This window comes from Salminus brasiliensis, chromosome 11 (assembly GCF_030463535.1).
Source record: "Salminus brasiliensis chromosome 11, fSalBra1.hap2, whole genome shotgun sequence".
Taxonomy (NCBI): Eukaryota; Metazoa; Chordata; class Actinopteri; order Characiformes; family Bryconidae; genus Salminus; species Salminus brasiliensis.
Window position 1 is genome coordinate 40,510,641 of NC_132888.1, and position 17,500 is coordinate 40,528,140.

The 17,500-nt window shown below is 44.1% G+C and overlaps 1 protein-coding gene across 1 annotated transcript; it reads right to left on the reverse strand.

Moving 5' to 3' along the window:
* Window positions 1–732: 732 nt before the first annotated feature.
* LOC140565141 (uncharacterized) lies at window positions 733–16,152 on the reverse strand. The gene is made up of 6 exons (XM_072690949.1): window positions 16,116–16,152; window positions 15,568–15,930; window positions 15,308–15,359; window positions 10,994–11,080; window positions 3,353–3,455; window positions 733–860 (listed from the first exon to the last, which is right to left on the reverse strand). Exons 1-6 carry the CDS (start codon window positions 16,150–16,152, stop codon window positions 825–827), a joined length of 678 nt encoding a protein of 225 aa, XP_072547050.1. The 3' UTR covers window positions 733–824.
* Between the last annotated feature and the right edge of the window lie 1,348 nt (window positions 16,153–17,500).

Below are 17,500 nucleotides of genomic sequence, written 5' to 3' on the forward strand. Positions count from 1 at the left end.
TAGGAAGTGTGTGTGTGTGTGTGTGTGTGTGTGTGTGTAATGGGGTTTATTGTAGTGAGTTATATGAGCCCAAAGGGGTAATACGAACAAGCCTGATATGGATTCAGGCATTTGTTTACCATTTACCACACACACACACACACACACACACACACTCTATGTTTTAATCCAGAAGTGATGACACACTACCACAGCGCCCCATGGTAACAAACTGCAGGGGTGTGGAGTTTACAGCTGCAGCAATGAGCGCTGCTTGCCATCAGCAGCCGGAGTCGGAGGGAGCACAGTGGGCCTTGCGGTAGTCGGAGGCGTGTGCTAGTCCCCCTGGTGTTGGGAGGGGAAGTTCACATGGGGATTTAGTGAGGGGGCTTCCAGATTTGGTAGAAAAATGGGGTAAAATTCTAAAAATAATAAATAAATGACTTTTACAGTTAAGCTAGGCTAGGCTAGGCTACTGTGATCCATCACAGTGACATAACCCACACAATCAAAGCAGGGCTTGCTGTTCCACAAAGCTGGACATAAGCCCAGTGCGTTTCATTCAGTGGGGAAGTAACAGTAGAGCGTAACAGGGTGGTAGAGCGTAACAGGGTGGTAGGGCGTAACAGGGTGGTAGGGCGTAACAGGGTGGTAGGGCGTAACAGGGTGGTAGGGCGTAACAGGGTGGTAGGGTGTAACAGGGTGGTAGTAAACAGGGTGGTAGTAACCGGGTGGTAGGGCGTGTCTCACCTGCTTCCAGCAGCATGCGGACAGTGCGAAGGTCATCGGCCAGAACAGCGTAATGCAGCGGAGTGCAGCCGCGAAAACTGGCACGGCTACTGAGCCTACTGCTGAACTCTCGTCCTCCCTGCTGACCAACACTGAGAGAGAGAGAGAGAGAGAGAGAGAGAGAGAGAGAGAGAGAGAGAGAGAGATGGTTAATATGCACTGTAGGACAATCCAGAAACATGTAAATCATCTTAATTATAGATATATAAAGCAGCAGTGCCTCAGTGATCAAATATTTCCCCCAGTAAAGGCAACCCAGAGACCCTCGTTGCCAAATATATGCCAAATTCCACCCCTGTGAAACTACTGTAAATAAGAAAGTTAATACTTGTTGCCCCTTGTTATTATTATTATTATTATTTTTGATATTTACTTTTATTTTTGACAATTGCTTTATATTTTTATATATCACTTATGAATATTTAATGTTTTTTATTATATTTATTCTTAGTATTTTTATTATAATAAATTATAATATTATAATATTACTTTTTGATGATTTATCTTTGTTCTCTGAATATTATAAATGGATTTTTTTTTATAATCCATATCCATTATAAATAATGGTTACTATATATATACATTTATATTATATTTATTATTTATTAATATTTTGCTTATATTAGTTAATGATTAATAATTTGTCTTTGGTATAATTTAATGTAACGTGTTCAGCTTTGTTTTGACAACGTTGTTGTAACGAAAGAGTGAGAAAGAGAGAGAGAGGAGAGAGAGAGAGACAGCGAGAGAGAGAGACAGAGAGAGAGACAGAGAGAGAAAGAGAGAGAGAGAGAGAGAGAGAGACAGAGAGAGAGAGAGAGAGAGAGAGACAGACAGAGAGAAAGAGAGAGAGAGAGAGTGTAAGTGAGTGAGTGAGTGAGGGGTGAAGTCAGGGGTTAATGGAGCAGAAGATGGAGAAAGTTGTCGTGTGTGAGAGTCTGGAGACGAACAGCAAACATTAAAAACATCACACACACACACACACACACACTGCCACTTTACATACATAACTGAAATAAACTCATACACACACTTCCTCTCCACCCATCCTTTCTCCCTCGTCCTCCTCTTCCTTTCCCCTTATTCCTTCCTCCCTCTCTCTCTCTCTCCCTCTCCCTCTCTCTCTCCCCTCTCTCTCTCTCTCTCTCTCTCTCCCCCTTCTCCTCTCTCTCTCTCTGCTGTCAGGCTGGTCGTCATTGGTAACTAATGTCTGAGAGCCGGATAATCACAGCTAACTCAATAAAGCGTCAGAGAGAGAGGAGCATACCATCCATCACACACACACACACACACACACACACACACACACACACACACACACACACACACACAGTCTAACCATTGGAGTACACAGAAACACACACACACAGAAAGAAACACACACACACACACACACACACACACACACACACTTCTGCCCATCCATCATGGTGCATCTGGGGAAGCCTCCTCCCAGACGGCCCAAAAAACTGCCAACAATACAAATGTGTGTAATATACATATCATATATAAATATGTCTCTACTGCAGTGTGTGTGTGAGAGAGAGAGTGTGTGTGTGTGTGTGTGTGTGTGTTTCAGTGCATGGGCTTTTTTTATGAAAAATAATAAAAAATAACACGCTGGAAAATAGAACGATTACACATATGCAAATAAGTGGTGCGTGTTTGGATATCCCATAATAATACTGTCCATGAGTAAATTGATATTTGTAATAAACAAACACACACACACACACACACACACACACCATTTTCTTCTATGAATGCAAGCAGGAGGATCAGTCAGTTTTAAACAGAGGCTTTATGGGAGGATTATTCAGACACTGTGATGATGAAGACGATGATGAAGATGAAGAAGATGATGATGAAGATGATGATGAAGGCTAGACTGACAGATCGAGTGTGTGTAATAGGGCAACACCTGAAGGCACTACAAACACACTAGTAAGAGCATGTTTGTTTACATAAAGTATATCCAATAATGTCTATTTATAGACCACCGGTGCGGTGGTCTATAAACGGGCAGTGCGATGGTCTATAAACGGGCAGTGCGATGGTCTATAAACGGGCGGTGCGGTGGTCTATAAACGGGCAGTGCGATGGTCTATAAACGGGCGGTGCGGTGGTCTATAAACGAGTGGTGCGGTGGTCTATAAACGGGCGGTGCGGTGGTCTATAAACGGGCAGTGCGATGGTCTATAAACGGGCGGTGCGGTGGTCTATAAACGAGTGGTGCGGTGGTCTATAAACGGCAGTGCGGTGGTCTATAATACGGGCAGTGCGGTGGTCTATAAACGGGCGGTGCCGGTGGTCTATAAACGAGTGGTGCGGTGGTCTATAAACGAGTGGTGCGGTGGTCTATAAACGGGCAGTGCGGTGGTCTATAAACGGGTGGTGCGGTGGTTACTAGAATCCGCACCATCCGTTTATACGCACTGCACCGTTCGTTTATAGACCACCGCACCAGGCGTTTATAGACCACCGCGCCGGCTGTTTATAGGTAGCTGTAGTCCATCATGATCACTAACAGGAAGTTAGGAGGCAAGTTAACAGACAAAGCGTGAACAGCAGCACGGGCTCTTACCCTCCAGAGAGTGGACACCTTTGTCCCGTGCAATCCATAAACACTGCTGAACTCATCTCCAAGGTTTGGATCAGCGCCAGACTCCAACAGAACCTTTACGACACTGAGAGAAACACAAAAAACAGAGACGGTTAAATCAGACGACACCGCTGTGATCTTAAAGATGCTTCGAATTCAAAAGTTGGAAACATCTGAAATCATTTGAAAACGTTTTTTTTTTATTTTTATAGTTATTCTAATTACATTGTGACTGTATTACATTTTATAGCATTTTAATGATTTTTTTCTGATTGTGTCCATTTAATTCAATGATTTTTTATCTTCTCTACTGACCTTTTGTGTTTTGAAATGAATTTGTATCTATATTTATTCCTATATTTCTAATGCATTATTTCTATTTATTTATTCATTTCTTATTTACAATACTAAATTTAAACTAAATATAGATCTTATTTTATTAGTATTATTAGTATTTCCACTTTTATTCATATGTTAATTTGTATTTTGTATTTATATTAATATTTCCATAGTAATCTTTGTTTCTATAATTAAATACCTTTTTACTGCATTGTATTTTTGTCTCTATATTTTGGTTATTTTGTAATTTAATTTGCATTTTTATTGATTAGTTGTTTTATCTTATTATTTCCATTTATTCTTTATTTCTAGATTTATTTAAATACCTTTTACTGTATTTTATTTTTTTTTATATCTCTATATCTTATTTTAAATCTAATTTGTATTTTTATTTATTTTGTTTACTTTTTGTATTTAATTCTGATTGTTTTAGTGTATTATCTCTGTATATATATAATTTTTAATGCTGGTTCTCTACTACTAAATAATAATAGAAATTGTGTATTACTGTGTATTATAGAACTGGCTTCAGTTCTTAACGCTCTATGAAAGGCGTGTGCTCAGTCAACGGGGTCAGAACTGGTCCTCTCCTGTATCCGTGACATCATCGGGAATTCAGTCCGCGATCAGGCCGAGTGATACTCCACTGCTCTCCTCCGGCGCAGACCGGCTCAACAGCATCACTGCAATGGTTCCCCACAGGCCCACGGAAGGAGGCTCCCTCCATCGTTGCTGTGGTGACGTCCGTCTCGCCTGTCCACCTTGGTACACACTTCCCATGCTCCGCTGCTCTTGTGGAGTAAACCGCATACGGAGCGCTTCCGGAAAATGCTTCCCCACCCAAGTCAGCCATGGCAAAGGAGTCAGTGCAGCGTCAAAGCAAACAGGTATCCCTTAGAGACGGCTTTGAGCGCGCGCACACACACACACACACACACACACACACACACACTCCAGGTACAGGACTTCCGACGCGGCGTGTTTACCCAGTCAATGTCATTGTCACAGCGCACTTGACCGAGAGACCGGTTCTCCCCCCCATTCCCATGCTGGACAAGTCCACCAGTAAGAGTCCCTGGGAAAGACTCCTAACTTCCGTCCGGCCTCCAGTGAAGAAATCTTCACCGGGCTTCTTTTCGCACTGGCCGCCGCTGCATCGCCACCACGGGCAGCCCCCCGGGCCCCCGGTTCTCATACAGACACCTGTGGGGAAGGAACTGTGCTCTCCCAGGCTCCGGCTGCCGATGGCAAGCGGCAGGCTTTTGACGGGGCGTTTTACCCTGACCTCACGGAGTTCAGGGTGCTTTAGGCCGAAACGCTGACCTCTGTGGAAGCTTCCAGACTTCTGGAAACTCTCCCCCGATGCCCTCCTGACCAGGGAGAAGTGGCAAAGGGGCAAAGCTTAGGGGGGTTATGTAATAACTACAAAGAAGAGCAGGCGGGAACATACGAGGGGTCTGCTGGACCCTCTTTTGTCACTGTATGGTGAGAGCGGGGTCAGAGAACGGCCTGACCCTGACTGAAGCCCAAACTCAACACAGCGAGTGGGTGGGGTGGGTGGCTGGGTGTGAGAAAGCACCCCAGACTAACGGAGCTCCTCACGGTAACCCAGATGCCCTAGGAGGTACCCGAGCGGATCCCTGAGCTTGCGGTGTCTACAGGGTGGGAAGTTCCTAAGCAACGGCAGGTCGGTTCAGGGGAACTGTGGAGGGTCCAGATGAGATGTGGAGGGCCATGGAAAGAGCCCCTTACCAACTGTGAAGCAGGGGGTTGTGTTGCTGCCAGTGGCACCGGTAATACTGTGCGGTTGGAGGGAACCACGGATTCCACTAAACACCAGCAAATCCTGACTTTACACACACCACACACACACACACACACACACACACACACACACACACACACCTGCTTCCTCCCTCTGCGAACTGTGTGTTGTTACTAAACACACCTTTAGAGAAGCCAGGTTGTACTTTCTTCCGCTGTCAGACTGAGGGTCAATCACACACACACACGTCCAGGTGCGCACTACCTATAAGTGAGACAGGTGGTCAAGTCATGTGAGCAGCATGGACCAAACTCCGTTTGTGTGTGTTGTGTGTGTGAGAGAGATTGTACTGAGAGTCTTGAGGCTTATTTATGCTGACTGTATATTATGGATGAAGATGGAGCGTCCTGTCCGTACTTTTCATTCATTTTGTCCGTATTTGTGGACGAGCTCTAAAAAAATACAACGGAGGGTGGAGGCTTCCGTCAGTACTCCGCCCGAATTCAGTCTGTATTTGTGAACGACCTCTAAAAGCTTGCAACCTCGGAGTACTGAGCTTCCGACCTCAGCTACGGAGCTAGCGAACTATGGGGATTTCATTGGAGATGCACATACTAGACATGTCTAGACTTCTGATTGGTGTAGACTGAATTGTGAAGGCTTGTGATTGGCTGAGGTCTGAAATGAAGCAGCAAATAAAACATTTTTACATCAATTTCAAACCGGATTTCAAACCGGACAACGCTCCGGCCCTCACTTCACATCACTCCTGGCTGCTCCCGCTCCCCCTCTTTAGTAATACATGCCCATTCCCACCCATTCCCACATAATCCCCCTCCATTCCCACCGACTCGCCCACCCCTTTCTCTCCTAGAGGATGGATAATCCCCCTCTCCAGCAGCCCCTCTCCACCTCCTCTTCTCTCTTTCAGGAAGGAGAAAAGCTCTATCGCTCGCGTGTTCCCAGCGCCCCCCCGCCCCCCCTCTCTTTCCGCCTGGACAAGGCCGTGTGCCCGGCCGGCTGGAACGGTCAACAAGGGATCCAGTCCATCGCTGGGTTTTGTCCACGTGAATGGACAAACCCTCAGGGCCTGAAGGGGAGTTTGGGTGAAGAGCTTGCACACACACCACACACACACCACACACACACACACACACACACTCTCTCACACACATCAAAGCTAAGCAAACACACGTCCCTCTCTGACCAAATCTGACCGAACCACGCTCTCTTTCAACACCGCTGAGTTTCGAGGCCGGTGGTCAGACTCCAGCCATTGTCAGTCGGGACCAGCACAGATTCCCGAAGGGTAATAGCTGAAGGTCTCCTACAGTAAAACTGACCATCGAGCCGGACACCGGCACCATTCCTCCCCCCAAACCCCCCCCTCTACAATAACGGCTCTTCCGCAAGGGAACAGTTCGGTGGACGAGCGCACGAACAGGACTGGTCACTGATCCCTGAGGCAGCATGTGGAAAGCGAAGTGTGTGAGGGACACTACGGTCACCACTCCACTACCGACACACTCTTATCGCTCACACACTCACACACACTCACCAGCCGGGAGTCGGACACCTCTTAGTGTCACAGTGAAGATAACGCCACTGCAATCTGCCTTTACCACCCGAGACGAGCGTCCCGCAGCGCGGGCCACATTAACACTGATTACCGAGGTCTCACTAACACTGGACAGTCCGGACCGGACACTCATCATATCATAAATCTCACACTCTGACTTTCTGACATTCCAATGCCTGAAAATGTGATTCATATCAATAAACTATAAACTACTGTAATTATATAAGATTTATACTGGTAGAATAAACGCCAGTGTTTCCTAGCGTCTGAATCCTGCAGTGAACTACAGTAACCGTCTGAATTATAATAATAATAATAATAATAATAATAATAATAATAGAATTGTATCTGTATGTGCATTTTAAGATATCCAAGGACATAAAAATAATATATAAACAATACCAACATAACACAATTAATAAAACGTTGTACATTGAAATGTTGAATTAAAATGTTAAAATATGATTTAATTTAATTCTTTTATAAAAAGCTAGAAATAAATATGAAAATCTCACATTCTGACTTGATTTGTATCAATAAGCTATCAATAAACGATTTATACTTATAAATGCTAGTATTTCCTAGCGTCTGAATCCTGCAGTGAACTACAGCAACTGTCTGAATTGTCAATAATAATAATAATAATAATAATAATAATATATTGCTTTCCTTTTTTCATCTAGTACAGCATTTCATATTTCTACAGGTAATATTAATATAATTATTAACATTGCTAATTGCCACGCTAACCCCACACTAGCATGTCTGAACTAACAGAATAAAAAAAGCCCACCAGAACACTGACGGCGAGCTAATGTGGGAACTGTAAACTAACACAATGATAATACAATATAATAATAATAATAATAATAATAATAATAATAATAATAGAATTTTAATTGGAGGTGCATTTCAAGGTATCCAAGAACCTACACCCCCTCTGAAGCGGCAGGGGCCGGACTGGGTGTTAATATTTATTCACACTTCAGAAAAAATTATATTCTTCAAAGAATATGAAGAATTTTCGGATTTTTTAAGAGAAACCAAAACTTAAAGACGCTCTTAAATATCTGCCTCATCCTACCACAGCCCTCCGTTTCCCAAAGCAGGCGGTCCCTCGCCCGCCCTGGAGCTCTGATTGGTCACAAGGGACTTTGAGTGACAGGAAGACGGAATCAGCGTCATGGTGACTGTGAGTTATGCCACTCATAACAGGCTGTGAGTGCAGCAGCCCCCACACCCCCCCCCGCCCCCGACACACACACACACACACATACACACACACACACACACACACACACCAAACAAAAACAGCCGGCAGCAGTGTGTGGGGTTTTAGAAGGGTTTATGAAGGACAGTGATACATCACCAGAGAGAGAGAGAGAGAGAGAGAGAGAGAGAGAGATAGAGACAGAGAGAGATAGCAACTCCCTCTCTATCTCTTTCGCTCGCTCGCTCTCTCTCTCTCTCTCTCTCTCTCTCTCTCTCTCTCTTCCTCTGGATTCCTCTCCAGCATCTTCAGAACAGAGACGTTCACCTCAATTCACTTCCATTTAAATTCATCCATTCAATCCAATTTAAACTCAAATCAGTTTAATTCAGTTCCCCTTAAACTTCAACTCAATTCACTTCTAAAGAGATCAGATCAACTCAATTCATTACAATTCTACTGAACTCAATTCAGCTCAAATCAATTCAGCCTAATTCATTTTAATTCAGATCAGTTCAGGTCACCAGAACCCAAATCAAATCCGTTTGATAAAAGTCAATTCCACTCAGTGAAGTTCAACTCAATTTCACTCAGATCAACTCAGTTCATTTAAATTCTACTGAACTCAATTCAGCTCAAATCAATTTAACCCAGTTAACCCTCTGCTCACTTCTACTCTACTAAGTTTGGGGGTAAAGACTGATTCAGTTCGACTCAATTCAAATCTGTTCTTTTTATTAGTTCTGCTCAACTCAATTCAGATCAATTCAGTTTAACTGACTTCACTTCAATTCTACTCAACTCAGTTGAAAGCAGTTCACGGCAATTCAGATTCATTTCAGTCCCACTCAGCTCAAATCAGCTTAAATCAACTCAAATCAACTCAATTCAATCCGATTCATTACAATTCAAATCAACTCAATTCAGCTCAAATCAACTCAATTCAGCTCAAATCAGTTCAAATCAACTCAATTCAGCTCAAATCAGTTCAAATCAACTCAATTCAGCTCAAATCAACTCAATTCAATCCGATTCATTACAATTCAAAATCAACTCAATTCAATCCGATTCATTACAACTCAAATCACTTCAAATCAACTAAAATCAGCTCAAATCAGCTCAATTCATTTGGTGAAATCCGTTCTGTTCTGCTCCATTAAGCTGGACAGGATTGGGGTCAGCTGAATCCACACAGATCAAACACTGCGACCCAGTGCTTTGATCTCTACTCAACATTTCTTTAATTACAGCCAATTAAACAGGGCTAATTACGGCCGTCAGGAGCTGAGGACCCAAACCCACCATTACCCCAGAAACCATGGAAACTTCACACAGCCCCTCAGCTTTACCCCAGGGGCTCCAGCAGCCCCCGCGAGTGAACTCCAGCCCTGAGCTCCAATCAATTTACATCTCACTCCCTCTCCTGCGGGACGAGGGGTGAAGGCTGAGTGCCTGGGCTGGGGGGGGGGGATTTGGTTGTGAGGTTGTGGGTCAATGTTCTGGGAGCGCCCCTCTTCTCTTTGAAGGTCTGGAGGTCTCCGCCGTGTTTGTCCAGTCAGAATAGCATCTGTTTCTCACTTCTGAGGGCGACGGCCTGCACCCCTCCAGTCAAAAGAGGGGGCGTGCCCCGGCTGCCATTTGCTTTCTAAATTGGATTCCGACGCCCCCTCCCGCCCCATGCTCCTCTGGCTGTGTGTGAGTGTGTGTTTGGAAAGGCAGGGTTAATTGAATTTGGTAAAAGGGGAGGCGAGGGGAGGCGAGGGGGGGGTTTCTAGAAAGCCAGGATTTCTCAGAACGGCGAAGTCCAACTGGTTCTCCTCACCGCTTGATCTCGCCCGGTGAGCAGGGGCCGACACGTCCCCAGTAATGACGACACAGCGGAACACGCCGGACCAGAGAGAGAGCTTTATGACAACAGGCCTCAAGTATCGACTGACCGATAACAGCAGCTAATACACACACACACACATTATATATATATATATACACACATATTAAAAAAGTACTGTACTTTTACAGTAGAGACTCAGATCTCATTAAAGCTTCTCATTCTGAAGAAAGAAGTAGTGAGATCTTGTCGGTGAGCTAGTCTGAAGAACAGAGCTCGGTTCCTCCAGGGTTCTCCTGGACGCCCCCCAGTCCAGCCAGCACAGCGAGGAGGATGTGTTCACCTCCATCATCATCATCATCATCATCATCATCATCAGCAGCAGCAGCTCACCTGATTCACCATCATTAAGCCCTGATTTACCACCAAACCAGGTGTTGATCTGAGGAGAACTCTAAATAATACTAGACTCCTGAGAGAGGAGAACTTCAGAGATGTTCTAATGATGAACACAGAGATGGAGAACCACCTTCACCACTTTCTGTAGGAGTGATATTATTAGTGTTTATTCTGATATCAGTGTTTTACCACTGTTAGCGGGCCTGGTACTTTGGAATAAAGCCCAGCATCTGATGTTGATCGCTGTGCGGGGTACAGGTGTGTAACAGGGAGTACGAGGCTGTTTGCTGTGGGCCTGTGTGTGGTAGTTCGTGAGGCTCAGGGTCATTAGGAGCGTGCTACGCCTCGTCTGCCCATGGTCAGTGTGAATGGGCCTCAGAGAGGGTCCCGCTCTGTAAGCTCATTAGATTCATTAACACCCACTACTGTCTTCATCTACACACACACACACACACACACACACATCCCTGCTTTATAAAACACACACACACACACACTCTTACTTGTGATGTCTGTTCATGGCAGCGACCATAAGCGCAGTCCAGCCCAGACGGTGGCGAGTGTTTGGATCCGTTCCAGCTGCCAACAAGCTGAAGAGAGAGAGAGAGAGAGAGAGAGAGAGAGAGAGGGGTTAGGTCAGTGTTGAGTAAAGGAGAGATCAGTGTTTCTGCTGCCGTCTGTCTCAGGAAGAGTGTGTGTGTGTGTGTGTGTGTGTGTTTACAGTAAACACAGCCTCCTGTTTTACCCCCTCGAGTGACCAGACTTAATACTTAACACATCTGGTGCCTGTCAGCGCGCACACACACACACACACACACACACACACACACACACACACACACACACACACACACACACACCTGAAACCATCTGCGCGGAGGCCTCTGGGCTAAAGCTGAGCAACACTTCCAAAACCAGTGTAACACTCAATCCCCCCCCCCCCCCCCTCTCGCTCGCTCGCTCGGACACACACACTCTCTCCAGTTTCACACACTCCACTGCCCGCATTGTTTAACAGTTTATGTCCAGCAGACGCGCAGACCCGGTCTAAAGTGGAGGACAGGTGTGTGTAATATCACCTGATGAGTGTGTGTGTGTGTGTGTGTGTGTGTGTGTGTGTGTGTGTCATGGGGGTCCGGCCGTAGAGCCGTCCGCCGTCTGTCACATCTCCTCAGGCCTGAGCGGAAACCTCAGCACCTTTAACCTCCTCATTACACTGCAGACATCCCTACACCCTGATCCTGGACTCGCATCTCATTAACTTCTATTTTATTATTATTATTATTATTATTATTATTAACGGCTTTAATGTGTATTAATTTATAAACCTCCTTCTGCATGTTACACATAGAAGCTCACACTGGATATTACATACACTGTAGATTCACACTGAATATAAATAATAAAAACAATAATTATTCTTATTATAAATTATAATAACATTTAAAAACTGTTATTCTGTGTATTCATTCTATTAGAAACTCATTATTGATAATAATTTACTGGACCTTCATTCTAGATGTTACATGTGTTTCATACTGGATTTGAATTTTACTAGAACTTCCTTCTGGACTTTACACTTATCAGAACTTTATTATCAAGACTAATAATAATTTAGCAAGACTGTGTGAATTCTGTCGTCATTTTCTATGTTTCAATGCAAACAAATAGGATTTTTTTCTTTTTTTTAAATGATACCTAATGTTTAAATTGCTGTACAGTAACAATATCATAATAACAGTAATTATTACACATTTTAAACGCTAATAAACTAAGAGTTCAGAGTAAAATTAGAGTGATCAGAGAGGTTCAGAGTGAAATTAGAGTGGTTCAGAGCGATTCAGAGTAAAATTAGAGTGATTCAGAGTGATATCTGAGTGAATTTAGAGTGATTCAGAATGAAATTTGAGTGATTTAAGATTGATTCAGAGTGAAATTTGAGTGATTCAGAGTGAAATTTGAGTGATTAAGATTGATTCCGAGTGAATTTAGAGTGATTCAGAGTGAAATTAGAGTGATTCAGATTGATTCAGAGTGAAATTTGAGTGATTTAAGATTGATTCCGAGTAAAATTAGAGTGATTCAGAGTGATTCAGAGTGATTCTGAGTGAAATTAGAGTGGTTCAGAGTGAAATTAGAGTGGAATTAGAGTGGTTCAGAGTGATTCAGAGTGATTCTGAGTGAAATTAGAGTGGTTCAGAGTGATTCAGAGTGAAATTAGAGTGTTCAGAGTGATTCAGAGTGATTCTGAGTGAAATTAGAGTGGTTCAGAGTGATTCAGAGTGAAATTAGAGTGGTTCAGAGTGATTCAGAGTGATTCAGAGTGAAATTAGAGTGGTTCAGAGTGAATTAGAGTGAAATTAGAGTGGTTCAGAGTGATTCAGACTGGGGCTTTGGTGTGAAACTGTGTTCACTGCAGAGGAACTTACTGATTCTTACTGATCTCTTTACAGTGCTGGTGGACGGAACCAGGCGTCGTCATGGCGATAACTCCAATATAGCCGTTTTATTAACTATCCGAACCCACCAATCACTCCACCATGACCAGGAATCTTCTCAGAACTCTGGAAGAACAGTGCCTCAGGCATCAGGCAGTGTCTTTTAGAGCTTCTGACGTCTGCTTCCATTCACCTCCACTGTAGAACCACAGCTCTGGCTGGGAGAGGTTATCTAGAACCTCCACTGTAGAACAGCTCTGACTGGGGAGGTTATCTAGAACCGAGGGCTTTATCAAAAAAAATCAGTGAGAGTGATCTGACACTAGACACACAGTGGAACAGATGGCGCGTGTACGGTCATACGGCATCCCGTCCTTCACAAACACACACACTCGCATGCCCACACACACACACACACACACACACACAACACACACACACACAGGCTGAGAGGTTCAGGGTGAGCGGTTTATTTCTGAGAACTTGGGGTCAGTCCGTCTCTCTGTAGACCAAGCTGGCCATGTTTGTGTTTCAGCTCATCCTTTACTGTGTGTGTGTGTGTGTGCAGCTCCATATTGTGCTAGAATGGCAACAGTCCATTTATTATTGCTTTTCCACTCCCTCTCTCTCTCTCTCTCTCTCTCTCTCTCTCTCTCTCTCCACCCCTCTCTCATTATGCCTCGCTCGCCCCTCTCTTTCTATTTGGCTCTCTCTGCTTCAACCAGGCGCGCCTCAAAGCCGAGTAAGGCTGTGCCTCTCGGCCATTACCTCACCGAGGCCTCTCTCTCTCTCTCGGCCTGCAGGATGCTCTTAGTTACCCAGTCTACCCAGCAATAACAGAGAGCAACTAGAACATCAGAATCACACCAGCTGTCAAACATGTGGTGGTAGTGTGATGGTTTGAGGACCCTTTGCTTTGACTGACAGACTGATCCATGGTCCAGACTGATAGACTGACCCATGGTCCAGACTGACTGATAGACTGACCATGGTCCAGACTGACTGATAGACTGACCCATGGTCCAGACTGACTGATAGACTGACCCATGGTCCAGTCTGATAGACTGGTGGTGGTACTGTGAGGGTTGGAGGACCTTTGCTGGTCCAAACTGGCCTAGTCAAAGACCTGCCTTGGAGCACACTGAGATAATGTCGGAGGACCGTAATCGGAGAGGCGAGGCACACCCAGTTATGAGTTTAGGACGATGTGGTGGTGCAAAGCTGTTTTCTGAAACTGATCTGAGACAACTGGCGATAAATAGGCAGAAATAGGGGGAATCAGGAGGGGTGAATACTTTGTCACAGGACTGTATAACCATTAATAAAAAGCCTCATAAATAAACAAAATACACACATATATAATATATACATGTAACACTATAGCCTGCCTCATACAGCTCATAAACCTGTGAGTGTGTGCCCACTGAGCCATAAACCACTGCTGCCCTCTAGTGGACGGAGCATTATTTACAGTTTGTCTCGAATTAAAATCAAAACACACTGTATGGACAAAAGTATTGGGACAGCTGCTTGTTAATTCAGGGTTTCTTCAGAAATCCAGGCTATTAAAAAGAGTTGATCCTGCTTTTGATGGAGGAATCTAGACTCTTTCTACTAGACTTTGGAGGGGCATTGCTGTGAGGATTTGATTGCATTCCATGACAAATCCATTTAGATATAAAGGGGAGGGGGGGGAATAATAAGAATATATATAATAATATTATTTATGTGAGTATAGAAGAAAGTTGTGTTCTGGAACAAAGCGTTGATTATAAATAACATGGTAAATAAAATGGCAATCAAAGGGGCCAGGCACTTCAGCCACTAACCGCGACAGTGAAGGGATACAGTGCAGAAAGAGAAATATTCTATTATTTATGATATCTTTATAGACGTTTTATTGTGGATATTACTTACTAGTGAAATTCTTTCTTCATTTTAACGTTTATTCGGATCATTAATTCTTTTTTCTTTAATGTTTCACACAGATGTTACTACCAATGCTTTAAATTCAGAGATAATAATAGCTAATTAAAAATTACAGGAGTCGAGCAGAGCGGGGTAAATTAATATAAAGTAGGGCTGGGCGATATGGTAAAAATATCAGTACTCATGACATGTTGCTTCTGGAGTCAAAACCAAACGCTGAGGTATAGTGCCACCATCTGGCCAATCAGTGCAACTTCACCTGCCTGAACACTACATTAACATCTGACCGTGCCCTAGTCCTTGGACCCCTAACATTGCCGTTTTAGTACCATGATTTCCATTCCGGCCCAGCAGGACTTCCACAGCGGGACGGAAAAACAGAATGAGGTACCACGTACCCACCCCCTCCCACCCACCCCAACACACAATTCCCTGAGGTGAGCTGTTTACCTTTCCACCTCCTGCGCGTTGCTGGACCTGGCCGCGTTCAAAAGACCTTCCCCTGTGGAGGGCAGGGCACATTTTTAGGGATACAGCCTACAGACAGCAGGGAGTGTTTTTGATTATTATTATTTTTAATATTTATTCATTATTTCTAAATCTTCCTGAAGTCCACGCCACCTGAATGGGGTGTTAAGAGCTGGAGGCCACTGGGCCAGACAGTAGTTCACTAAGTAGTGAACAAGGGTTTGTGTGAGTTGGGACTTTACCTTTAGAGTCTTCATCCTTCTTCAAGCACAAGGCCACCGCCGCAGCGGACAGCACCCCGGCTGTGGCCCGCCGCCCCCTTGCTTGCCCCACCGCCGCTCCTGCCCCCTGCCTCCTCCTCCTCCCAGTACTTCTGGGCGTGCCCCGCCGAAGCCAGCGCCGCCCACGAGCTCCTCCGATTCTCCAGGCTGGCGCGCCACCTGTTGGCCAGCTGGTGGTACTGCACCACGAGGGGTCACGCTGGACGGCGTTGGCGGGGGCCGCTGCGGGGCCCCGGGCCCGCTTCGAGCTCGCGCGCGCAGACCTTGGAGGCCTCGCCGGGGCTCGTGTGCAGCACGCGGCAGGGAGACAGGCTGCGAGAGCGCCTCAGCAGCAGCCGCTTTGGTACCGAGGGAGAGCAGCATGGTGGACACTGCAACACACAGAACCAGAACCAGACATACACAGATATTAAACATGACCTAACTTCAGTATGAATGATCAGGGTTGTGGGTTCGATACCCGGGCTCGGCAAGCTGCCACTGCTGGGTCCTTAAACAAGGCCCTTCACACTCTCTGATCCCCGGGCTGCCCACCGCTCCGGGCATGTGTGCTCACTGTCCACTCTGTGTGTGTGTGTGTGTGTGTGTTCACTGCACGGATGGGTTACAGGCGGAGGCCGAATTCCATTAGAACAGGTCCCTGAGATTTGGCTTCCTATACCAGTATATTCCAGAAATCTGACATGCAGCTAATTCAAGCTAATTCAAGCTAATTTAAGCTAATTTAAGCTAATTCTAATTAATTCAAGCTAATTTAAGCTAATTTAAGCTAATTTAAGATACTTTGAGCTAATTCAAGCAAATACAAGCTAATTTGAGCTAATTCAAGTTAATTTGAGCTAAATCGAGCTAATTCAAGCTAATTTAAGATAATTCTAACTAATTCAAGTTAATTTAAGATCATTCAAGCTAATGTAAGCTAATGTAAGCTAGCTAGGCGTGACAGGACAAAACCAGTGATTAATAAACTGGGTGTTTTTGCAGTTTAATGTAACATTTTTGAGTCAAGGTTACAATTAGCAACTTTAACAATGTTTCCATACGATATTAAACCCTTTTGTTTATAATATTAACATAAACTTTAACAATAACACTTTTACAAAAAAGGCCAACAGCTTAGTAAAAACTACAAAACCCAGAATTACTGTACTGTCTCTTTTTTCCATTCTATTGTTATTGAATTATAATATCGAGTAATATCACACCGTACCGTATAAACCGGCATCTATTACATTATTTATCATCTTAATGACACTAATTATAGATTTAAGTGAATATTAACACTAATGACAGCAGATCTTTAATGACTATTAATATGAATTATTTGAGCAGATTTGCATACAATAACTGAATCCACTATAACAACAACGCGCTGGGCTTTTGTTTATATGATATTGTTAATAATAAATACAGACATAAATATATAAATATATGAATATATGAATATGAATATAGCCTTATATACACACACAAGCCCTCAGAGCACACATGTGGAGGACAGCAGGCTGATCAGCCAATAAACGAACCTATAAAACCCAAAACGAGCCGAAAACAGCGGGTACAGCTCAAACTCCCATACTTACACGAGTGAGATTCGGGGGTTTACGGTGTTTTTTGGCTGATTTTTAATAATTTGCGAGGCTTTAATGTCAAGAGAAAGTCAGTCCGGAAAGCACAGCAGAATAAACGACAGCGGCGCGCTGCAACGCGTCACCGCCGCGCAAGGCCTTGTGGGAAATGCAGTTTTTCCAGCGCCTTTACGTTTTTACGTTCGTTTGTACGTTTTTTTTAGCTATGATATATATGATTTATTAATTAATGTTTTTTTTTTTTATTATTTTGGCTTCACTGTAGCAAGCAAGTGTTTAAGGATGTATTATTATTATTATTATTA